Source organism: Rhinatrema bivittatum, chromosome 16 (genome assembly GCF_901001135.1).
Source record: "Rhinatrema bivittatum chromosome 16, aRhiBiv1.1, whole genome shotgun sequence".
NCBI lineage: Eukaryota > Metazoa > Chordata > Amphibia > Gymnophiona > Rhinatrematidae > Rhinatrema > Rhinatrema bivittatum.
Window position 1 is genome coordinate 35,781,994 of NC_042630.1, and position 25,399 is coordinate 35,807,392.

At 44.8% G+C, this 25,399-nt stretch overlaps 1 protein-coding gene across 3 annotated transcripts in view; it reads right to left on the bottom strand.

Moving 5' to 3' along the window:
- Positions 1–590: 590 nt before the first annotated feature.
- The window catches only part of VANGL2 (VANGL planar cell polarity protein 2), a 60,728-nt gene continuing 35,919 nt past the window's right edge, over positions 591–25,399 (bottom strand). For 2 of the 3 annotated variants that reach the window (XM_029581074.1, XM_029581075.1), the window contains exons 3-9: positions 13,112–13,401; positions 12,778–12,898; positions 8,837–9,444; positions 7,337–7,473; positions 5,152–5,287; positions 4,176–4,407; positions 3,289–3,549 (exon numbers count right to left, since the gene is read on the bottom strand). In XM_029581074.1, the coding sequence (XP_029436934.1) occupies positions 3,289–3,549; positions 4,176–4,407; positions 5,152–5,287; positions 7,337–7,473; positions 8,837–9,444; positions 12,778–12,898; positions 13,112–13,182 (1,566 nt within the window). In that variant the 5' untranslated portion in view covers positions 13,183–13,401. Of the gene's footprint in view, positions 3,550–4,175; positions 4,408–5,151; positions 5,288–7,336; positions 7,474–8,836; positions 9,445–12,777; positions 12,899–13,111; positions 13,402–25,399 lie in introns of all 3 variants that reach the window. The other variant, XM_029581076.1, reaches the window with a different exon arrangement.

The window sequence follows — 25,399 nt, forward strand, 5'->3', positions numbered from 1 at the left end:
ACAATTGCTACAAAAGTTATGACCTCACACACAACTGTAAACCTCTTGTAAACAGCATGAACAAACAAAAACCTAAAAAGAAAACCACATTAAGGGTAACAAACAAAAAAAACATTACTTTTTTTTTCTTTTTAATATGAAAAAGTTCTTGACAGTTTAGTGCCTTAAAAAAAGATACGAAATCACAGTGAAGTTAGATGGCAGTGATATCATCCCCAAGTACCCACAAAGAGTACCCCAAGAGTGTGAATACGCCAATCACAAATCCTTGTGAGCCACTGAGGTATTTTATCACAGAAAGTATTCCATTTGTTGAAAACAAAGATGGCCGCCCTGGTGAAGACAGTTGCTTCAGAGAAGGGGCAAGTGACATCTTTAGGAGACAAGCCAGGAACAATGCTCTATCACCACCCTCTGAAATGCAAGCAGTAAGGCTGTCCCCTCTCCATGTAAAAAAAACCAAACAAACCAAAAACAACAGAGGCTTGATTTCAAAAGCTGGGTTAGCAGATGGCTCCAACATCATTGAAGGATCAGGCCGAGCCAATCCAGATTTTGTCCCATTGCATGTAAGAACTTGTAGCTCCTGATTTTTTTTTTTTACTAAAAGCGGAAAGACAAGCTCACAGATGCAACAAGGCAACACCAAGCCTGGCTCTACCTGTTCCTTGGTAGCATGGAAGCATCTGATAACCCTACAGATTTGTTACAAAAAGGGTTTCCTCAACAAAATTTGATTTCTCCAATGCACACTTTCTGGAAATTGCTTTGGCAGAAGAAGGGGAAAGGAATACAGTATATGCTGTAGCTAAAGTTTTATTATAATAAAAAGGGAGGGTTGTACCAGCGGGTTCACTGTACCTGTAAAAAGCCATCCAGGCAGGAAGTCGCCAGTTTTACAGTGGGGCCTATGTAGGAAGAGTGAGCAGAGAGCTTTGCGGAGACGTCGTCTGTACCGGAGGGAGTGCAAATAAATTACAATAAAATGTCTCCTCCCCACCACCCTTTGTGATGGGGTGGAGGGTAAACGTCTACAGCCTGTTTAGGAGTAGAAGGCGGTAGAAGAAGAGTCCACCTGAATAAACGATGACAAGGCGACATGTGCGGCACACAGAGAATCCACGCCATGGACACTGAATGGAGAATACCAACACCCCTTCCTCAACCCCCGAGAAGCGACACGCCATCACAGAGCCAGCCACTCGAAGGAAGTGAGGAGGAGTAGAATGCTAAATTAATTGGATGGGTGACTGGATGGGGCATACGGGCTTTTTCTGCCGTCATGTTTGTAGGTAAAACACATTTCACTTAACTTGGGTACAGGCGGCACGGGAAATCGCATGAAAAGGTACACAGCCCCTCTCCTCTCCACCCAACCCCCCAGGAACACCTCCACTGTTCAGCTACCGGCAGAGTCTGGCGTGCCCCAGAGGGCAATTTTGAAGTTGGGCACCGGGCCTGCAAGCTGATTTTGAAAAAAAAAAAAGAGGAAAAACGCCCCTTTGAAAATCCTACAGCGGCCCAGTGCCACAGGGGAAGCCTGTACCCCAGCGTAGTATGAAGAATGAAATCCCTGCCTGTTCTTCACAGGGTCCCGCTCTAAAACCTGTCCCAATCCGCCCCTCCCCTCCGCCACCTCTTTTCTCCACAGGGGAGCAGGGGTTGGGAGCACAGGCACATTCCAGTGGGTGAACACTTGCTTAAATCCCTTTAAAATCCTGGCCCCCTTATAGAAGGGGTAGCCAATTCCGGTCCTCGAGAGCCACAAACAGGTCTGGTTTTCAGGATATTCACAAGGACAATGCAGCAGAGAGATTTGCATACATTGTTGGCATCTCTCTCTCTCGGGCATATTCACTGTGGATATCCTGAAAACCAGGACTGGAGCTGGCCACCCCTGCCTTATAGTCTCCAGTCAGTAAGTACCATTGTTGTAACAATGTCCCTTGGATACCAGAACCCCCGAGTGTGCAAATACACAAAATGTGTGTGTATTCAAATATACACGCATACATACACCAACTGTGTGCACATATACATCAATATTAAAAAACCACCACACACATTTTTCTTGTACCTCAAGAGCATGGAATTTTTAGGATGGGCAGATTTCACCCTCCATTTCAGAAACCTCTCGCGCAGCTCTCTGAACACCTTTCCATGCCTGATGGGGTATATTTTATTGTAGGTAGGAGGATGTCTTCTACCAGTGAGGCCTACAGCCATAAGTGGCCTAGCCCAGGCTTGTGTTCTGCAAAGAGCATGCTCGAGGGCCAGAAAGTCAGAAAGCCCTCATCGTTGTTATATACAAACATGAAATAGTCTTTAAAAAAAAAAAAAAAAAAGCAAACAGAAAACAAACTATACCAGGTCAAACCCCAAGTTGTTGTTGTTTTTTTAGTGGTTACGAAAATGCTGCAACACGCGAAGGTCATACTGCAGTTCTGTGGCTTGACAGTTCTTCATTTGGGAGTCTTTCTTGGGACGCCGTTCAAGTTTCTCATGTGTTATGTGAGAACGTGCCAAAACCAGACAGATTTCTGACCTCCAAGTCCATTCGAGTCCAAGCACAGGAATGAGAGGCCATCAAGGGCCCTAGCACCAGTGTGCATGTTATTAGGAAGAAAAAGAAAAAAAAAAGGACTAGCCCTTGATATCTGGCTCTGCACGCGACTCGTGCAGCTGAGCCCTTTGCTCTCCCCACCAGGGGGGCAATGACCATCTGAGGACTCCAGGATGATATCGAGTCTAGGGCAAAGTCTCATCCGAAAGGAGTAAGGCATGATCACATCGCAAATCAGTCAGAGATGGGAAAAGGCAAGAGACAAGACAGACAGACAGAGAGTCAGGCAGCTAAACAGAGACACGCACCAAGACAAAGAAGCAAGAGACGAGGAGGTAGTGAGAAGTGAGTGGAGGGAGCAAAGGAGTGCCCTTCATCATTGAAGCACAAAAGCTTAAAATCCTGCCAATTCAGCACATTGGATGCAGTTGTCGTATTTTTTGGTAAGAAAAGATGTTGACGATTAGTTATCTTCCCATGCTCTCCCAACATCCATTCTGGAAAGAGGCAGAGGAAAAGTAAAGTAAAGAGAGACTATTTGTGAGAAACTGATGGAGCACAAGCAAGAGACAAGCAGCAACGGATGAGTGATGATGAAGAGCAAGAGAGAAAAGGAGAGGAGGAGAAGACACGTAGACAAACGTCTACACGGACCTCAAGTATCCCTCATCAGTCTGTACCAGGGACACGCTGACCAGCACCCTCCATTGCAGGGGTCCTGCTCTTCACACAGAGGTCTCGGACTGCAGCCTCATGACAAACTTGTGCGATTTGGGGTCCACAAACTCCTCCGAGAGCTTAAAGAAGGGAATCTTCTTGGTGCTGATGACCAAACTGAAGTCATGCCGCTTGAGAACAAAAACAATGCCGTCCTTCAAGCCATTGGTCACAGGCTCCTCACTGACCAGTGTCCACTGCTTGGCTAGCCAGCGGTCTTTGTGGTATTGGATGGTGGGTCCGGGTCCTAGGTATCTCTCAAGAAAAGCCTGCGAAGGGAGAAAAATAAAAGAGGCAATTACGACAGGAACAAAGATGAACGCAAAGCATTACACACCAAGGGAATGGAGATTCTCAAATCAGACCCTTTATCGACAGAAGATAGATCAGAAAGATCTGGGAGTTTGACTCCAAATTTTCTTTGGATTCTCTTGTCTCTTAGCAAGTCCATGCTGCTTTTTAGAAGCTCACACTGATTAAAGAATCATTTTTTGGATACGCATGCTTTTACGACCGTCATTCAGGCTATGGTTACCTCCCATTTAGGCTACTGTAATAGCCTGCGTGTGGGCTTTTCAGAAAGGCTCACACGCAGGCTACAAATGGTCCAGAATACAGCAGATAGAGTGGCTCTCATAGAATGTCAATTCCCCCTGTACTGTAGGCACTACCAATTAAGGCATGAATGCAATTTAAGATTCTTGCTTTGATTTTTCTGTGCCTTATGGGGCTTGGGAGCAGAGTAGTTGGCCAATAAGTTAAACTGGTTATGCACCCAGTCATGGTCTAAGATGAAGTCCAGGAGCTTTTTTGGCTGGTCCCATCCTTTAAGGAGCTTGGGCTCTGTGGCGAGCGAGGGCTTTTTCATTAGTGGTGCCTACACACAGGATTCTACCTTGGGGGTCATGTCGTGGGTGATACAGAACTCCAGGTGCTGCAGGATGCTCTCCATGGTGTGGTAGGGCTGCTGTTTGGTGGTCCTCAGGTACTTCTGCATCGCTCGGGCCATGGAGGCAAAGATGGCCTGCGCCGCTTCCCGGGGGTCCATGATCTCCCGGGGGTTCTTCTGGTCCTCCTCCTGCAGTCGCTTGATGTGCGTGAAGGCCTCTTCCACAGCTACCACCAACCTGACAGAAAGAGCCAAGATGGTAATCAGATCTCATGGACAGAACCATTACAGTGGTGTCAGAACAAAGAGACCAAAAGGTCGGATGGTGGATGAATGGCAAGGGCTCCCAGTGGAAGTGATGGAGGTGAAACCAGGAATAGGCATAGCTGGGATCTATGGCACTGCCCCAGGAGCGAAACTGGGCAGAGTAGATGGACGTCATGGCCCTTATCTGTTGTCAGTTTATATTTCTAAGGTTGCAAAATCAGGAGCCCTATACACTAAAAATAAAGATGACAACCATAGATATTTAAAATGATATACATGTAAATTACCCTACAATCTTGATCTACGATCGTGGGAATGCTGGTCCGCTGTCTGGTCAATGTAAGTGCACATGGACTCTAGGTAAGTAACTAAACGAGAACTCGCCCGATGGCCAAGCAGCTTTCTAGATCAGTGGTTCTCATTCCGGTTCTTGGGACACATCCTAGTCATTCAAGTTTTCAGTATATCCACAATAAATATGCATGAGATGTGCATGATACAAAAATCTCATGCATATTCATGGTTTGGTATCTTGAAAACCCAACTGGCTGGATGTGTTCCAAGGACTGGGTTGAGAACCACTGATCTAGATAACCGTCACGCTCCCGATAACCACCTCCCTTCTCAAGATCCATTTGCTCTTTCTAGGCCTAAAGGTAATTACTGTCGTTTGGTACAGACCCTTTCCCCTCCTCTGACCACCACCCAGACGTACCTGGCCTTGCGCTTCCGGATCCGCCGCTCGTGCTCTGCCTCCTCGTAGTAATACTCGTTGTGGCTGTTGTCCCGCCGGCGAGCGGCAGCCGCGATGACGGCCCTGGACTGCCCGGTGGAGTTATTGGTAGAATTTTCTGGAGGAGAACAGATGGGTGTGAGGAGGGGGGGGGAACCCCATCCTGTCCGTCTCCACCGCATACATAGCCAACTGTGAGACGCCTATTTTACCAGACTGGGAGGAGATTCTCATGTGTTAAGCAGCTCTTGCACATTGGTGACAGAGCCAAGCTGGAGCAGGGGGGTAGCTGAGACTACATCCAGGTAATACAGGGTAAGGACTAGTGGTCAATGCTATGGAAAACCCATACTCTTCCCCCACCCCCCCCCCCCCCCGGCTCAGAGGTAGTCTGAGCAATAGAGGGAAGTGAGGTGCCTGTTATTCCACCTCACTGTGCAATCCTGGGCAAATCCCTTAACTTCCCCTGTGCGCAGTCATACCCTGCAAGCTCTTTGGGACAGGGACAAGGTTACTACGCATATCACGTTGTACACAAGACGTACCCCATGCATGCAGATCGCTCTCGTGCACATTCATTCATTGTGGATATCCTGAAAACCAGACCCATTTGTGGCTCCTGAGGATCAAAGCTGGCCACCCCTGCCCCACAGGAATGAGGTGCACCTAAAAATACACAGCAAGCCTTCATTCTGCCCCGCTGCCTTAGAGGCCAACATTAGAGGCTGAAGAGAAAAAAAAAAAAAAAACCTACAAAGACCAGGAGAATTCAGCCCTGGAAAATTATTTGCAGAAAAATATCCCTTCGCCCTTTACATCTTAGCATTCTGTGCTGCGATCCTCGAGGCATCTCCACATCCCAGAATTCTAGCAATATTCTCAGAGTCATTATTCACATGGACTCTCTCTTCCACCTCCCCCACAACAACAATTTTTTTTTTTTTATAAAATGTGAGCAGCCAGGTTCCTGCATTACATGCCAGGCAGAATCCTAGCCATTGGCAGCACGGACCATGTCCTTAAAAAGTGGCCAAGTCGAACCCACAGGCTTGTGAACTTGTGCACGTGCCAGAGAGAACCCGCTGTGTGAAAGAGCTGAGCTACAATTCCCCCCCAACACCACTAGGGGGAGCTGCCTCAGCAGCTTGACTGGAATGTGCCGATTTTACCCACAGGGGCAGAACAGGTTCCGGGGCAAACCTGTCCTGGTTTTATATTCCCACTGCATCTGCCTTTTTCCTAGAAACCCAAGAATGGCAGGATCCTTAGCTGCAATGGGATAAACGTCACCGCACAGAGCCAGCTGGTAGCCTCTATTATACACCCCCCAGCCCACAGGGAAAACAAGGCAGACTGGTGTGGCACTTATGAAAGGTAGACCACACCCAGCCCCCCAGCCCAAAAAATGCTGGATTATACAGGCAAGTTTGGAAAGAGGGGAGTCCGAGAGCCACACAAGTCTAGAGTTCAGAATATACATGTGATATTTAAGAACATAAGACATGATCAATGATCCTTGGAGCCCAGACTCCTGCCTCCAAGAGTGACCAATCCCCAGCGTTTTCTAATGGGGAGATTGCTTCTGTAGTGCACACTCCCAGGAGCAAAAAAGGTGGCAATCCCCATGATACTCGGCTGTTATTAACAGACCCAGGGACAGATGGACGACCTCCATGCCCGGGCACCGATTCAGTGTCCCTCCCTGGACCTCAGCTCCGGCAGCAATCCCCAAAACACGGTGAGCATGGGCAGTAAGCTTGTGCTCTCAGGCCCCCTTCTCCCCCACACACATGCTTCAGCTTAGAGGGGCGGCAGGGCCTGGGAAGACATGCGCAGTCCCCCCTGGTTTACTGCACTTTGGGAACCGCCGTTGGGAGTCCAGGACCGGAGGAAGGCAGCATCTTCCGAGGTGCGGGGCAGGGGTCCACGTTCCAGCCCACCTGCCTCTGCTATGTGCAAACCTCTCCCCTGCACACATTCGCTGCCCGTTAACTGCACCCGCGCAGCGGAGCGGGTCACCCCCCCCGACACGGCGGTTGCTTTGTGCGTGTGGCGACAGCGAAAGGAAAAAAAAAAGGCAACTTGTGCAGACGTTAATCCAGACGAACCCCCTCCAAGCCCCCCTTCCCCTCCCCAGACAGACAGACAGACGGAAGCAGGACCTCACCCTCTCCCAGGGAGTACACCTTGAAACCGGACACTTTCTTGGACAGGATGGACTTGGGCAGGTTCAGGAGAGCAGGGTTGTAGACGGGGAAATCGTGGTAATAATTCTCCAGGATCCACACGGCCACTCGCTGGATACTGTGTTGGGGGAGTGGGGGGAGGGAAGATTAAAAAAAAAAAAAAAAAAAAGCGGAGGGTCACAGGTCAACACGACATCATTGGGAGGGAGACAATGCAGGGTGGGGGGCAGAAGGCAACACAGCTTCATCGTAAGGAAGACAGGAGGAAGAAATAATACAGGAAGGGGGAGCGACCACGGAGGAGGACAAGAGGAGGCTACTGCGAGCTCTGCTGCCCCGAGATCTCCCCCCTCCCACGGGCTCGGCCAGGGCTGCGCCGGCATCCCAAATAAGCCCCCCTTTTCCCTCAACAGTCACGCCCCCCCCCCCCCCCCCCCAGATTTACAGATGCACCCACGGAGAGCCCAACCAGCATTTTCAGTTATTCCTGGTCCCCCCCTACCAAGGGGGTTTTTGCAAAACCTCCCCCCCCCCCCCCGTGTCCCTCCAACAGACGATCCCCACCCCTCTAGCAAAAGATGGCAGATCACAGGGAAAAAAAAAAGGGGAGAGCGAGCGTCAAGCCCTTGGGCGAGATTTTATCCTGAACTGCTTTGGACACTTCCAGGGCGAGACACCTAGGGGGTGAAACTGCAAACTCTGCCTTGCACCTTCCTGAAGTCTGGGGACACTGCTTAAAGATCTCCAGATACAGAACTTTAAAAGGAAACGCTTAAACCAAAAAAAAAGAAATCAGACACCTGTTACAGGGCAGAACTGATTTCATGTTCTGCGCCGATCAATAAATTCTCTCTGCTACAGGACGGAGCAACGCAGAGCCTCAAAGCAAGTCCCCGCTACGCTTCTCCCCCCCCCCCAATTGAGTAAGCTACTACAAAATTTACCCGGCAAATCACTCAACAGGGATTGGCCAGAGTTCATAAATTTTTAAAAATAAAGCCTTTTCAATGGCAGATGTTTTTCTTCTCTCTCCGTGTGGCGCTCGTAAAGTTGACCGCCAATGCTGTGATGGTGGAAAATTAAGCTCCCAATGTCATTTCCCAGGGAGCGTGGTGCTACCGTGACGCTGCTGGGGGTGTCAACATCAAAAGTTCTGAATAAAAAAAAACAACCTCCACCTATCTGGGGAATATTTTAGGATGACTCGTTGCGTAGCAGTTCAATCCGTTGCAGCTTTTATTTTTTTTTTACTCCGAGCTTCAATAAGCACATCCGAGCTTAATGCCAGAAAAAAAAAAAAGGCAGCGGTAAGGACTTCTTAGTTTGTCTGGCTCGTTAAGCTCACAGGAAAATCTAGAACAATTCAAAATGCTGCACAACGGGAACCTTAACGCATCCTCTGGCGACTTCTACCTACAAACAGAGCAGTAACCCCCTTCTTAAGGCCAAGGAAGACGGCCCGCCGGCACTTCCTCACCTACCTGAGATGCCCAACGTTGTAGAAGCGGCTGATCCCATCCGTGGAGCGTACGACCTTGACGGTGAACTGCGGCTGCAGCTGGCGCAGCTCCAAGAGCACCACGGCCAGGTAATGGACGAAGAGCAGGGCGTCCACCAGCGACACCGCGTACTGCACGATGCCCTGGTAGTTGCGGTCCCGGGAGTCCAGGATGCGCACGCCGTAGAAGAGCCAGTAGGAGACCACCAACAGGAAGACCAGCACCATCAGGAGGGCCCGGAAGACGTAAACCCGGGGGAAGGCGGCCTTGGGACGGCGGAAGAAGAGCGCCCAGCTGCCCAGCAGGAGGATGAGGAGCTTGAAGGCCACCGAGATGAAGAGGCCCTCGCAGGCCGTGCCGCAGGGCTCCAGCTCGTCCCGCCACAGGAGCTGGGGCAGCAGCAGGAAGGCGACGGGCGTCAGGAAGGAGAGCAGCGCCAAGGCCCCGCCCAGGGTCACTCCCAGGTGGCGGGAGCAGTCCAGGCTGGCGCTGTCCTCCATGTCCTTGGTGATGCGGGTGATGTCATCGTGGGAGATGCTGTGCTCCGAGGTGCCCGTCACCACCGTGGTAGTTTCTCCCCAGTTGTCGTCCTGGGAGTGGGGTGGGTGGGAGAGGGCGAGGAGGCGATTTGAAAGGGAAAAAGAAAAAAAAAAATATTTAAGTACGACGCAAGGCATTTGATTACAAAACCCCTGTGCAACGCACAAGCCGGGGGGAAAAAAACCAAAAAAAAAGGCACTTTCTGAGATTATACCAAGTTTGGATGGTGTGCTGCACGGAGAAATTAGAGATCTGTGAGCCATGGAAGCTAAGTGAACATCAGCTGAACCCCCATCACTGGGACGGGAGGGGAATCCAGCGACAGTCCACCAGCGAATCTACAGAAATGCACCCCGACTCTGGACCAACGTGCACCGCATCCGCTGCCAGCCCTGTGAACCTGCTCAACGCCTGAATTGCCGAGTCAAGGACTTAGCGTCGATTGCTAACGCTCTCTGAACTGGTGAATTTCTGGTAAATCCAAAACGTGCTGCCAGAGTTTTTTGTTCTGTTTTGTTTTTTTTTTGGGGGGGGGGGGGGGGGAAGACAAAAAAAATAAACCCCAAAAAAACAAAATCCCACATTTCTAGATTTGCAATCCCTTTCATTAGTTCTCACAAGCCATTTTACTGGTGTAATGTAATAAAATTACCCAAATACATGGCCTTCGGGACCCAGACATCAAACTGGAGGAACCTCCTGCATCTGGAAATCTCATATCTAGCGCTACCTGTGGATAATTCTTACACTGGTCTAGCGCCCATAGAGAATGCAAGCTTTCTCCAGGACTGGGATGCGTTATTTTACATGTCAAGTCCAATTCTTTAAAAAAAAAAAAAAAAAAGGAAGGGACACAAATAAGCCTCATTTTCAGGTTATTTTTAGTTAGCGGTCCTGAGATATATGCACAAGACACTGGGCTGAAGACCACATTGATTTGTGTATTTCACTCCTCCTGAAAAGCAGACCCATCTGAAGCCCTCGAGGACCAAGGTTGGCTGTCCCTACGTCAAGGACACAGAAAGAAGCTTCACCAACATGATGCATGTTTCTGAAAATCGCTGCCTGCATTTGAGGGTGACTATCAATCTCTCAGGTTTTTTTTTTTTTTTCCATTTAATCCCCTCAAAAACAGCACAATATTTAAAGAAAACAAAAAACACACACACACAGATCCTTCCATCTGCTTGCGCGAGTGCCGGCAGTCACCCACAACTTTTGCAAGTTTAGAATGTTTTTTTTTGTTGTTTTTTTTTTAAACATTCCGCAGAGTTGAAACGGATTCTGAAGCTCAGGATGCGTTCTTTCTATCCAAAGATGCTGTGCTTTTTGTGGCGGACGTAACCCTGGGAACGAATGCACAACAGATTTTACTGCCCGAGCCCTGCTGTTCGGCGGTGCCAGCTTGAGTCTTCGGGCCAGATGCAGAGAGAGGAAGGGCGACATCTAGTGGCTTCAGCCGACAACCGGCTCTGGGTTCCCACCACACCCCTGCCCCAGGACAGGCTTTATCCGGCCCTGGCTCCCCCCCCCCCCCCCACCTTACACTGTGCGTATGTTGATGTGGTTCTTATTCCCCCTCCCCCCCAAGAAAAGCAGGAGACTACACGGCCATGCAAATAACTGGGCAAAACCAGGACCGGATCAGCTTGCCCTGATTAAAAGGAAGCGGGGTGGCAATCTTCTTAGTAGTGGCCCGCGCTTGTGCTAAGCTCCCCTCCCCCTTTCAAGTTGCTGCAACGGCTAGGGTGGACGAGAGACCGTTAAAAACAGGGGTAGCCACAAACAGACTCTCAACCAAAGCCTAATCAAGCTGGAAGCCCAACAGAAGCAGAAGGAAACCACTGGCCAAATTTCTTTTTTTTTTTTTTTACCTGCCAGTCAACAGCTGAAGAATCCTTTAAAAATGGCTCCCTGGAGTCCCTGTCCTATACAAAACAGTGTCCCCGGATTAACAGCAGCCCACGGTGTCTGAACATCATGCAGTTTGCTGTGGCTACGCTTAAAATATCGCCCACAAAAAAAAGAACTCTGCTCCCAGGGCAGGTAAGCCAATATAGCTTTAAAATAAGCCAGAAACTATTTGAAAATTAGATCCTTAAGTCTGTGTGTGTGGGTGAAGCTGGTTGATGCGCTGTGCAATGCTCTACGTTTACACACATTTTACTATTCCCTCTACCCAGAAGTCCCTTGGGTTTTTTGGGGGGTTTTTTCCCCACTTTGCCCAAATCAAAAATGGCTGCTGCATGCTTCAGATCTGCCCACGTGCGCAACCTTCCTGCATCCGTGAGGTGTTTTTTCTGCTCTAAAATATATGTTTTAAGATTGTGAGGCTGGCACCAAATGTCAATGCACTGGTTGCATCCTAGCTCCAGGATGGCACACAGGTCCTCGAAAAAAAAAAAGCAACATAAAAATGAGAATGGCTTGGCAGGCCTCAGAATTGCGTGCATCAACGGTAAGGCGGGGCGCCATCGCCGAGGGCCAGACAACCGAATCACGAAAAATAAAGCTCCAAAACCAGGAGACCATCCAGCTCTGTAATCTCATTGGCTGGCGGCCAAACCAGAGGCCCATCCCCCTCCCCCCAGCCGCCAAGTTCATTTACATGCCTAATGGCTCCACGCATTAAGGACCAGAGGCAGCTGTGGCAATGATTAATTTCTGGCAGGTGATGGAGAGACGTTTATAAACGACTCCTGGAACCAGTAAATCCCCGACCCCTGCCCACCCTCCCCATTAATTACCTCCTCAGACTCCCCTGGGGGAAACGTGATCAGCCGCCACCCATAGGCATGGTGGAGTGGGCCATGGGCGGCAGCAGGGACGCAGTGGAATCCCCCCTGCTCAGTCAGCTTCTTCTACTCAGGGTGGATAACCACCTTCCCCCCCCCCACCACTAGGATGGGCTGCCCGGTGTTAACATGCCAAGCGTAACAGCGAAGGAAATACGTTTCTGCTGAATTACCATCTCTCCCCGCCCCTCAGAGGTGTCCTGGTTTAATCTGTTAAACGCACTCCTGTTCTTTCAGTGCCTCCCCCCCCCCCCCTGCTCGCAGCGTTTCTCTGGTTATTTGCCCCACTTCCCCACACCAGCCCCACTCTCTCCCTCCACAGTTACTGTATCCATTTATTACCCCACTGCTAAATCAGCTCTTAAATCATTTACGTTCCCATCCCCCCCCTACCAAACCAATAATAATGCCACAGTACAGTTTTTCATCTATTAGGAAGTCACAATTAATGGTGAAAATTCTCTCTCTGTATCTATATCTCTATATCTATATATTCATGTACCTTCTTCAGCGAATTTCTAATGCAATTTCTTTGTTCTTTAAAAAAAATATATATATTTTATAAAGTTGCCCAATGCGTCCTCTCACCCTCTCTTCTCCCCTCGTTGACTCGTTGTCCAGCAAGGGCTCCCCGGGGGCCTGAATAGTCACGGACTTGTCTCCACGGCTCCCATCTCTGCTCTTCGACCGGTGTCTGTCCCTCCGATCTCTGGAACAAAAAGGGGGTGGAGAGAAGAATCTAAGATTAATTAAAACATTTTTTTTAAAAAAACCACCTCATTCCAAAATGAATACCCCTCCAGATCAGCAGCTGGAAACATGCAGGGGTACTTTTCCGCAGTAACTAGAGGGGCATTGCATTATGGGGTGCCAAACCAAGAGTGCTACCACAGCAGTTGGGAGAAGGCCTGAACAAGCCCACCTGTGCTTGCGAGAGCTCCGCGAGTGACCCGACTTGTAGGAGTAACCCGAATACTGCGACTCGTTGTCCATGTTGTCCGAGCGACGGGCCTTGCCGCGGTCCACCTTCACAGACTTGGGTCTCCCGGTGCCAGGAACCGCAGCCAAGGCGGCCGCTGCCTCCTTCAGAGCGGGCTTCTTCAGGCCAAGGGGCACCTTCAGGAAGTCAACTTTGACCTTGAGGGACTCTATTTTGAATCAGCTGGTTGGGCACGTCTTTAGGAGAAAATAAAAAAAAAATGTTCCAAGCCTCTGGAAAAGAAAGCCACAGGAGAAGAGTATCAAGTGACCGGCCAGACCATCTGGGCTCTATACCCTGCAACGATTACAAATGGAGATAGACAGACAGACATTACACCCAAATATGCACTAAATGACCTGTTTAGGTGCACATATATGGATAGAATACTTTTCCTCCCTACCTTCATTGTTTTTGGTAAATCATATATTCAAGGCATTGAGCGTCTGTGTGTTATGTTCATGTACAATTTTCATTACAGATCCATGGGAAATATTTGCAGTGTACAACACCATGGAAGCCATGATGCAAGCCAGGACCCCAAGACTGGGCTACGGGAACAGAGATAAGAAATTGCCAAACTGGGTCAGACCAAGTGTCCATCAAGCCCAGCATCCTGTTTCCAAAAGTGGCCAATCCCAAGTCACAAGGAAATAGTTACCTACTGCTGCTTCCAACCAGGGATAAATAGTTAGTTACTTTCCCCAAATCTAATCTGGTTAACAATAGTTTATGGCTTTTTCCTCCAGAAACTTGTCCAAACCTTTTTTGAAACTAGCAACTTTTCCAACACAAATCCACGGCTCTCGTGCTAAACTTTCAAAAGGGAAACTTTGAGAAAATGAGAAAAAATAGTTAGAAAAAAAAACTAAAGGAGCAGCTACAAAGGTAAAAAGTGTGCAAGAGGCGTGGACATTGTTAAAAAATACCATCCTAGAAGCACAGACCAGATGTATTCCACACATTAAGAAAGGTGGAAAGAAGGCAAAACGATTACCGGCATGGTTAAAAGGGGAGGTGAAAGAGGCTATTTTAGTCAAAAGATCTTCATTCAAAAATTGAAAGAAGGATCCAACAGAAGAAAATAGAATAAAGCATAAGCGTTGCCAAGTTAAATGTAAGAAATTGATAAGTCAGGCTAAGAGAGAATTTGAAAAGAAGTTGGCCGATGAGGCAAAAAACTCACATTAAAAAAACATTTTTAAATATATCCAAAACAGAAGCCTGCGAGGGAGTCACTTGGACCGTTAGATGATCGCGAGGTTAAAGGGAGAATTAGAGAAGATAAGGCCATCGCGGAAAGATTAAATGATTTCTTTGCTTCGGTGTTTACTGAAGAGGATGTTGGGGAGGTACCCGTAATGGAGAAGGTTTTCATGGGTAATGATTCAGATGGACTGCATCAAATCACGGTGAACCTAGAAGATGTGGTAGGCCTGATTGACAAACTGAAGAGTAGTAAATCACCTGGACCAGATGGTATACACCCCAGGGTTCTGAAGGAATTAAAAAATGAAATTTCAGACCAATTAGTAAAAATTTGTAACCTATCATTAAAATCATCCATTGTACCTGAAGACTGGAGGATAGCAAATGTAACCCCAATATTTAAAAACGGCTCGGGGCGATCCGGGAAACTACAGACCGGTTAGCCTGACTTCAGTGCCGGGAAAAATAGTGGAAAGTGTTCTAAACATCAAAATCACAGAACATATAGAAAGACATGGTTTAATGGAACAAAGTCAGCATGGCTTTACCCAGGGCAAGTCTTGCCTCACAAATCTGCTTCACTTTTTTGAAGGGGTTAATAAACATGTGGATAAAGGTGAACCGGTAGATATAGTATACTTGGATTTTCAGAAGGCGTTTGACAAAGTTCCTCATGAGAGGCTTCTAGGAAAAGTAAAAAGTCATGGGATAGGTGGCGATGTCCTTTCGTGGATTGCAAACTGGCTAAAAGACAGGAAACAGAGAGTAGGATTAAATGGGCAATTTTCTCAGTGGAAGGGAGTGGGCAGTGGAGTGCCTCAGGGATCTGTACTGGACCCGTTTTTTTTCAATATATTTATAAATGATCTGGAAAGGAATAAGACGAGTGAAGTAATCAAATTTGCAGACGATACAAAATTATTCAGAGTAGTTAAATCACAAGCGGATTGTGATAAATTGCAGGAAGACCTTGTGAGACTGGAAAATTGGGCATCCAAATAGCAGATGAAATTTAATGTGGATAAGTGCAAGGTGATGCATATAGGGAAAATAACCCATGTTAGGTTCCATATTACGAGCTACCTCCCAGGAAAGAGATCTAGGAGTCAGAGGATAATACATTGAAATAGTCGGCTCAGTGTGCTACAGCAGTCAAAAAAAAGCAAACAAATAATATTTGGAATTATTAGGAAGGGAATGGTGAATAAAACGGAAAATGTCATAATGCCTCTGATCGCTCCATGGTGAGACCGCACCTTAAATACTGTGTATAATTCTGGTCGCTGCATCTCAAAAAAGATATAGTTGCAATGGAGAAGGTACAGAGAAGGGCGACCAAAATGATAAAGGGGATGGAACAGCTTCCCTATGAGGAAAGACTAAAGAGGTTAGGACTGTTCGGCTTGGAGAAGAGACGGCTGAGGGGGGATATGATAGAGGTGTTTAAAATCATGAGAGGTCTAGAACGGGTAGATGTGAATCGGTTATTTACTCTTTTGTATAACAGAAGGACTAGGGGGGACTCCATGAAGTTAGCATGTAGCATATTTAAAACTAATCGGAGAAAGTTCTTTTTCATTCAACGTACAATTAAACTCTGGAATTTGTTGCCAGGGGATGTGGTTAATGCAGCTGGGTTTAAAAAAGGTTTGGATAAGTTCTTAAAGGAGAAGTCCATTACCTATTAATCAAGTTGACTTAGAAAATAGCCACTGCTATTATTGGCATCAGTAGCATGGGGATAGACTTACTTTTTGGGTACTTGCCAAGTACTTATAAGCCTGGATTAGCCACTGTTGGAAACAGGAGGCTGGACTTGATGGACCCTTGGTCTGACCCAGCATGGAAATTTCTTATGTAAAACATGGAAAAGTATATTACACAATGCATAATGTTGCACAAGAACAGCATACAAAATCAGATTGTTCAAACATGTTTTAAATGCTATGGTAACTACCTTTACCACATCTCTAGAAATGAATTCTGAAGCTTAATTGTGCTTTAAGTGTAAAAATATTCTCAAGATTTGCTTTAAAGATGCTACTTAGTAACTTCATGAGTGTCCCTCCTAGGACAGTGGTTCTCAAACTTTTTGCCATTGTGACACACCTGACAGACCACGCTCACATGTGTGACACACTGCTCATTACAATTCATGGAGGAAGTAAAGGTCCGGTAATTATTTTTATTGTTTAAAATGACACAAGAAAAAGATACGTATTCTGTCTTAACAGAAATTGCATAAAAAGTAAACATCCCACACCAAAACAGCACCAATTTCCAGCACTTAACAGTAACCACCTTACCTAAGAAAAGGCAACACTGAAAATATTACACCAGGCCTTAAGACACCAATACACCTCCTATTAGGAAAACGGACCAAGTCAGGGTGCTATAGAGCCCTACACAGAAACTACACGCTAGCAGAAAACCTCACCTAAATCACGTGCTGACCCTCACCTAACGAAGAATAAAGAGACCAAAACGCATAACTAGAAGCATGTAGAAAAAACTGAATTGGAAACCGCAGCAAGCCGGAGTCTCTGTATGCAGTGCAACAAAGGAAAAAAGAAACATCACCCATCCTTATAAAACAAATCAAGAAATATAAAATCAGTAGCAGTAAAACCATACTAACAAAAAGAACAGATTATTTCAAAACAACTGATGAGTGGAATATCCAGTAATTAAAAACTCATAAAAAATTTCTAGATACCAATACAATATTTCAAAATAGCAGACAAAGACCCAGTAATGAAAAATAAGGATACAAAAATTGTTTTGCTCTGCATACCTGGGAACATTTGATATCCAGGTGTCCTGAGATTGTTTTGAATTAGCAGGAGGAGGGGTGGTTTGCTTGGAACTTTCTCCTCTCTCAGTCACATACCAGGGCTCTCTCTCACACTGGCTCTCAATTACACACATGCTCTCAGTCACTCACATATACACATGCTTTTTCTCTCACTTATATAGGCTCTTAATTACACATTTACACACATGCTGTCTTTTCACGCTTACACACACAGACTTTCAATCACACACATACATGCTGTCTTTTTCTCTCACACACAGACTCTCATTCACATGCTTACAAACATGCTCTCTCTCTTTCTCTCATTCACATACTCACGTGCTCCCTCACCTAAACCAGCTCTCAATCACACACAGACACACATGCTCTCTCTTACTTATACACACAGGATCTCAATCATACACACATAGGTTCCCAATCATAAACTTACATTCATGCCGTCTCTCTCACAGGCAGGCTCTCAATCACAGACATACTCTCTTTCACATATACATGCTATCTCACTCACACAGGATCTCACACACACATGCTTGCTTATTCATTCTCTCTCTTTCCCTCCCTCCCCGGAACTAGCGGCAGCAGCAGCCTCCTCCCAACCCTAACTTCCTTCATTTTCAGCCCTCGCGGAGGAGGAGTCCCATCGGCCGCGGGGGTTGAAGCTCTTCTTCATTTTCCTCCGAGCCGCGCTGCACATTCTTCAGACCGCGCCTCTCTTCTGTTCTTCGGGCCGATTCTGACCACACTAGCAGGGTCTCTTCTTCCCGCGCACGCACCCGCTGCTCACCACTTCCTCTTCCGGGCCGCGGGAAAAAAAAAGAGACCATGCCGGTGCCGCTGACTCCAGCTGTTCTGCCGCGTTCCGCCCGAGCGGAGGAGGACCGGGGAGCAGCTGGGTCAGCGGGGGACCGGGAAGTGTGGCGACACACCTGCGTGTTCTTGGCGACAACACGGTTGAGAACCACTGCCCTAGTCTATTTCTTGAAAGAGTAAACTACTGATTCACATTTACCCTTTCCACTCCATTCATTATTTTATAGACCTCTATCTCATCCCTCTCAGCTGTCTCTTCTCCAAGCTGAAGAGCCCGACCCTCTAGCCTTCCCTTGTAGGCAGAACTGTTCCTTTCCCTTTATTATTTTGGTCGCCCTTCTCTAAAGCTTTTCCAGTTCCACTATATCTTTGCGATGTGGCAACCAGAATTGCACACAGAGCTCCGAGTGCAGCCTCACCATGCAGCGATACAGAAGCACTATGATAGTCTCCGTTTTCTTCTCCATTTCTCTCCAGGTAATTCCTAAAATTCCATTTACGCCTCTGCCGCACACTGAGTCAAGGATTTCAACGTATTGTCCACGATGATACCTAGATCCTTTTTTTTTCTTGGGTGGTGACTCCTAGTATGAACCCTACATTGTGTAACTACAGCTTGGATTATTTTTCCCCCTATGCGCATCATTTTGCACTTATCCATATTAAAATTGTATCTGCCGTTTGGATGCTCAGTTCCACAAGGCTCTCCGGCAATTTCTTGTAATTGGAATAATACTGCGTCTGCAAAATTTGATCACCTCACCTGTTGCTCCCCTTTCCAGATCATTTATAAAAATATTGAATATTACCAGCCCCAGTACAGATCCCTGAGGCACGCTACTGTTTACCTTCCTCCACTGACAAATGTGATCTTTTAGCCATACTCTGTTTTCTATCCTTTAACCAGTTCGTAATCCAGAATAGGACATGGCCACCTATCCCATGACTTAATTTTCTTAGAATTCTCTTATCTAGGACTTTTGACAAATGCCTTCTGAAAATCCAAAAATATTACATCCACTGGTTCACCATTAGCCACATATTTATTAACCCCTTCAGTGGAGGAGTAGCCTAATGGTTAGAAAACCAGGGTTCAAATCCCACTGTTCCTCCTTGTGACCTTGGCCCAGTCACTTAACCTCCATTGCCTCAGGTACAAACTTAAGATCGTAAGCCCCTCTGGGGATAGGGAAATACCCATTATACCTAAATGTAATCTGCTATTAAGTGCTGAAAAGTGGAATATAAAAAGTTACCTTTCAAAAACAAATAGATTGATGAGGCAACAATTTCCAGGTTGGCTGTGTCCAGGATTACCTATATGTTCTGTAATTTCGTTCTTCAGAATAGTTTATTATTTTTCTTATCAGACATCAAGCTCCCCAGATCATTCCTGGAACCCTTTTTAAAGATTGGCATTATATTGGCCACTCTCCAAACTTCAGGCACAATAGACAATTTTAATGATAGATTACAAATTACTACTAATAGTCCTGCAATTTTAGTTTTGAATTCTTTCAGAACTCTGGGGTGTATACCATCTGGTCCAGGTGATTCACTATTTTTTTAATTTGTCAATCAGCCTTATTACATCAGCCAGATTTATTATGATCTGTTTCGGTTAATATGAATCACCACCATTAAATAACATTTCCAGCATGAGTATCTTACCCCCCACCCCAACATCCTCCTCTGTAAAACAGTGAAGCAAAAAATTAAAATTTAGTCTTTCCACTATGGCCTTACTTCCTTAAATACCCTTTTTACCACTCGATCATCTAAACTGTCTCACTCTCTCACAGGCTTCCTGCTTCAGATGCATTTGAAAGAAATTTTATTATGAGTTTTTGACTCTTTGGCAAGCTTCTTTTCAAGTTCTTTTTTTTTTTGCCTACCTTATCAAGGTTTTGCATCTAATCTTGCCGGTGCTTATGCTTTTTCCTATTTGGATCTCAGCGGCAGTTTGGGATTTCTTTGAGCATTTTTATACTTGAAGAAGCCTCTGAGATTATATGAGCGGCATTTAAAAAGATAGATTTCCTCAACAATTAAACTTATCTAGTTGGATAATACATCTTTCATTGAAAATGTTCTCCTCACTATTCTGTTATTCAACTACTAAGAAAAAATGTTTACTGTTCACAATACTCTACTGTTCCCAACTACCATGTTAACTCCATTTGATTGTATTCTAATTGCATATTTTGTAAACCGTTATGATGGCTCTACCGAATAACGGTATATAAAACTCTACAAATAAATCTTATTTTAAGATAAAGTTTGCATTTTTGCAATAAAGAGGTAATAGGTAACATACTTTTCCTAATAATAAAACCTATGAGGTAAACTTCATGTTCAAATGAATGATGCTGGTTGAAGCCCATTGCAGGCAACAGCCTGTGGATTACGTTTTTTGAGCATTTTTCAACCTAACACTTTTCCTTTTTAAATTTTAGTTGTGATAGTCCTTTTTCAGGTTGCGATGTTTAAAAATGCCATTTTGGAAGCTCAGACCAAATAAATTCCAAATATTGTTACTCATCTACTGAAATGTCCTGGTTATCAATTAGTAGTAAGTAGGTAGGGACTTTAATAATAGTTGTAGATAGTTCTGTAGATTTAAGCCACCTAAGATTAAAACAAAAAACAAAACAGGGAGGCAAAGATTGAAGTAAATATGTCATGTGAAAAACTGGGAATGGTAGACATCTGGAGGATGATGTGCCCTGGGGAGTTGGATTTCACTTTCTACTCTAGATTTGACTATTAACATCAGAATCTCTGTTCTCGCTAAGGTTGGGTCAGCCAAAGTTGGTCTCCTCTCCATTTCAGATCAATCGCCGGTTCTTTTAGAATCGGACTTGAAGGACCCAATATGTACACCTTTTGGGTGGAAGACAAATCCAGGCCTAATGTCTGATGAGGCTTTTAACAACCTACATGAGAAACGGAACGAGTATATTTCTTTTAATGATAAACACCTCAACGTGTTATGGGAAATGGGCAAGGAGATAATGGGGGTGGGGGGGGGGGGGGGGGAATACTGCTTATACTTCTAAGCAACACATGTTAAACGAGGAAACAGCAGATTAAAAACAAACAAAACAAAAAAAAAACCACACAACAGCCTAGGGGGCCCCAAGGGGCACATCAACAGACCCTCGCAGGAAAAGATAAAAAAAATGGCACTAGAAGCATGTATAGCCCTTAAACCAGCTTTTATATCAGTAGGCAAAAAAAAATGCAAATTATAAATAAGCTATATGAAAATGGCAAGGCAGCAAGCAAGTTTCTAGCTAACTAAGTCAAAGTGAGAGGAGTCATATTGTGGGAGAAAGTTTTACATAATGTTTTCAAAAGACCCATAGGGTAGAAAGGAAGAGAAGAGAGAGATAAAATTAGCATTTTTTTCATGATCTTGTTTGGCCAAAGGTAGCCTAAGAACAGCTGGAGAAGCTGAGCCTGCTAGACGGGCTTGGGCTCTGAATTCTATAAAAATCTTACAAGTTCAAGGTGCTTACCCCTCTGACGAAACCGTAAGCCACCTCGTTGTGTCAGGATGCTTTTTCTTCAGAGATGAACCAAATCACTTACAGTGGTGTTGCCAAAGATGCAGCCAGCGGGGCCGTTTTGACCTCTCTCACGCAAGATGGACGTTAAATTAGTAGCTGCAATCTTAGCCGCTAGGTTGAACAATGTGATCTTGGCAAGACTTATTTCCTTTTAAATGGGCTACTGTCAAATTGAAATACTTTGGGGTTTGGATACCTCATGAATCGGGCAAAATTTATGCACTAAATATTAGAGTCCACGTCTCAGATCAGGATGCAGTTGGCAGACTAAATATGTGGACAAGTGCAAGGTGATGCACATTGGGAAAAATAACCCTTGCTGTAATTACACGGTTAGGTTCCACATTAAGAATTACCATCCAGGAAAGATCCAGGCATCACAGTGGATAACACATTGAAATTGTCGGCTCAGTGCGCTGCGGCGATCAACAAAGCAAACAGAATGTTAGGAATATTAGGAAGGGAAGAGTGAATAAAACTGTGGATGTCATAATGCCTTCTGTATCGCTCCATGGTGAGACCGCACCTTGAATACTGTGTACAATTCTGGGCGCAAAATGATAAAGGGGATGGAATGGCACCCCTATGAGGAAAGGCTACATTTAAAATGTATTTATAACCCGCATATATCTGATAGTCTGTAGCAGTTTACATGCATAGTTAAAATAAAAACAATGTAAAACAGTAAATAAATACATCTGCATATTAAGTTCTTATTCATCCCCAAATGCTTGCCTAAACAAGTGTGTTTTCAGAGCTTTCTTGAAGCTTTTAGTATAAGATATTTGATGTTATCGATTGGGTAAGGGAGTTCCACCTTTCTGGGATGTTGGTAGCCCCAGTTATGCCCAGTGGTGCCACTTTGATGGATGGGACCTCTAATAGGTTCTTATTGCCAATCTTAATGCTCTGTTTGGTTTATAAATTCTTAAAATGGATCATTTGGCATTAATTTGTGAATTGCAAATATTTTATATTCTTTTCTAAATTGTATGGGTAGCCAATGAAGAGCGGACAGTACAGGTGTGATGTGTTGATGCATAGCTTTACTACTCAAACGGGCTGCTGAGTTTTGCATGATCTGCATGACTTATTGTGTTTGCTGGTAGGCCACGTAGTGGTGCGTTACAATAATCCATTCCAGTCAGAATGATCACAAAGCACTGAACGGCAATCTTGAGCTTCGAGTATCTGTTTTAAGTTTTTTAGCTAAAAGAGAGTTAGGGTTTTTTAGTTTGGAGGGGGGGATATGATAGAGCAAACAGTTTATTTTTTTAGACATTTTATACACAGTCACACCATATCAAGATCACAACATTCAAAATATTGATAAGTAAATATTTTATAAAATAAAAATAAAATAAACTAATAAAAGCAATAAGATAATATACATAAACTAAAAAACAAATCAATACAACCTAAGTTATCACATTTAATCCCTTTTACTTCCAAGCTAAATATAACTCAATATTATTGTTCATAACTCAATGAATTCTCTCTCAGACAAGGTTATATGCATTTTTAAACCATGTTTTTAGCTCACATTTAAATCACTTCATATCAGTTAACGTACACAACATCTCAGGCTGCTATGGAAAACACACGGTCTCTTACTTCTGTCAGATATGCACTCCACGGTATTGGAACAACCTAAAGATGCCATGAGATGTTAATACTCATGGCAGAGTATATAAATGTAATGCTGCACCAAAGCCAGTATCATTTGAATGAATATTTTTAAATGTTAAAGAACTTTATAATAAATTCTAAACCTCGCTGGTAACCTGTGCAGCGAGAACAAAGTAGGTGTTATATAGTCAAATCTTTTAAACCCTAGTAAGAGTCTAGCCGATGCATTTTGTAATTGTAGAGGTTTCAATGTATAAGCAGGAAGGCCAAGTAGTAAGGAATTACAGTAATTTAGATTTAAAAAAAAAAAAAAAAAGTCTGCAATACAGTGCGAAAATCTTCAAATATCAATAAGCGCTTGAATCGACAGAGGCTACACCAAACTGCATGTACTACATTAACTTATTAATATGTTTTTTCATGGTGAGATTCTCATCTGATTGGATACCTAAGTTGCATACTTGATCTGATAGAATAATATTAGAGATGCCCACATCAAGAACAGATGGTTTATCCATTGAGAGATTTCTATCAAATTTCAGTCTTACTAGAATTTAATGTAAGTTTAAGAGGTGATCACACTTGCTGCATAGTCTTCATGTAAATTTGTATCAAAAGGGACAGCATGTTCAAGCAAATTACTAAATGGAATGTAAGATTGTATGTCATCAGCATACAAATAAAATGAAATCCTTCAACCTGCCAGCAATTTGCACAAAGATATATAGATAGATATAATAAAGTGGCCGAGAGGGGTGAAACCTGAAGCACACCCGTTTCAATCTGAAAAACATCAGAAAAAGGATTACAAAATTTGATTTGAAAAGACCTAACAGATAGAAAAGAGGAAACCCACCCGAGAACTCTACCATTGACCCCAATCTTAATCAACTGATGACAAATTATGGTCCACAGCAAAGGCTGCGGTTAAATCAATTAAAACAATTTACATTTACCCTTTCTAGTCCTCGCATGATTTTATAGACCTCTTCCAGATAATACAAGGACGAGGAGACACGCCAAGAAGTTTAACAAGAAGCACGAGTAAAACAAAATCGGAGAAACTTTTTCACTCAATGCACAATTATGCTCTGAAATTCATTGCCAGAGGATGTGGTTAAAGAAGTTAGTGTAGCTGGGTTTAAAAAAAGATTTGGACAAATTCTTGGAGGAGAAGGCCATAAACTGCAATTAATCAAGTTGATGTAGGAAAAAGTCAAGATACTATATAAAATTTCAAATACTCCCATTTTGGTTAAGCAATCAAGATCTTCTCTCATTATGTTCAATATTTGTGAACTTTTCTTGGTGAGGGAAAGAGTAAAACAGACATCAGATGGAGCCCCAATGCAGAAAACTTATGTCAAAGTTTCTGGAACTTTGACTAGGCATATTGAGCATGCCCAGCATGCCTTAAACCACACGTCCACGCTGGGTCCCTGCTCAATCTCGTAACATAGAATTATGATAAAAGAAAAAAAAAATAGGAGAAACCCAGTTCCACCCGGTGGAAGGGTTTCATGAAGACTAACATCCTGCTGTCCTCAGAGAACACCTGTTACTGGTAAGCAACTCTGCTTTCTCTGAGGACAAGCAGGATAATAGTCCTCACACATGGATGAATCCCTAGCTACTGGCTGCTCCTCAACAAAAAAAGGGGACCAACAGATACACAACCAGGTGCCAACAGGCACAACAGTGCTGTTGGTACTAGAGGGGGGGAGGCAGCCTGAACCCAAATAACAGGCCCTAGATGGAGAGAGTTGGGTTCTACACCTCAAACAGGTTCTTAAGAATGGACTAGCCGAGCCTACTGTTGCATCAGCCATCCCTATCCAGACAATAGTGAGATGTGATTTTGTGGAGAGAACTCCATGTCATACCCATGTAGATCTCAAGGCAACTGATCGCAAGTGGGCTGGCTCTGACAGAATGAGCCATAACATGACCTCCAAGATGCAGTCCCACTTGGGAATAACAGAAGGAGATGCAATCTGCTAGCCAACTGGATAGGGTCTGTTTGGCAACAGCACTGCCCAACCTATTCTTATCAAAAGAAATAAAAAGTTGGGAGGACTGTGTATGGGCTACTGTCCTCTCCAGATAGAAAGCTAAGACCCGCTTGAAGTCCAAAATGTACAGGGCTGGTTCGTCTTGGTGCGAATGGGGCCTGGGAAAGAATGTGGCCAGAACAAT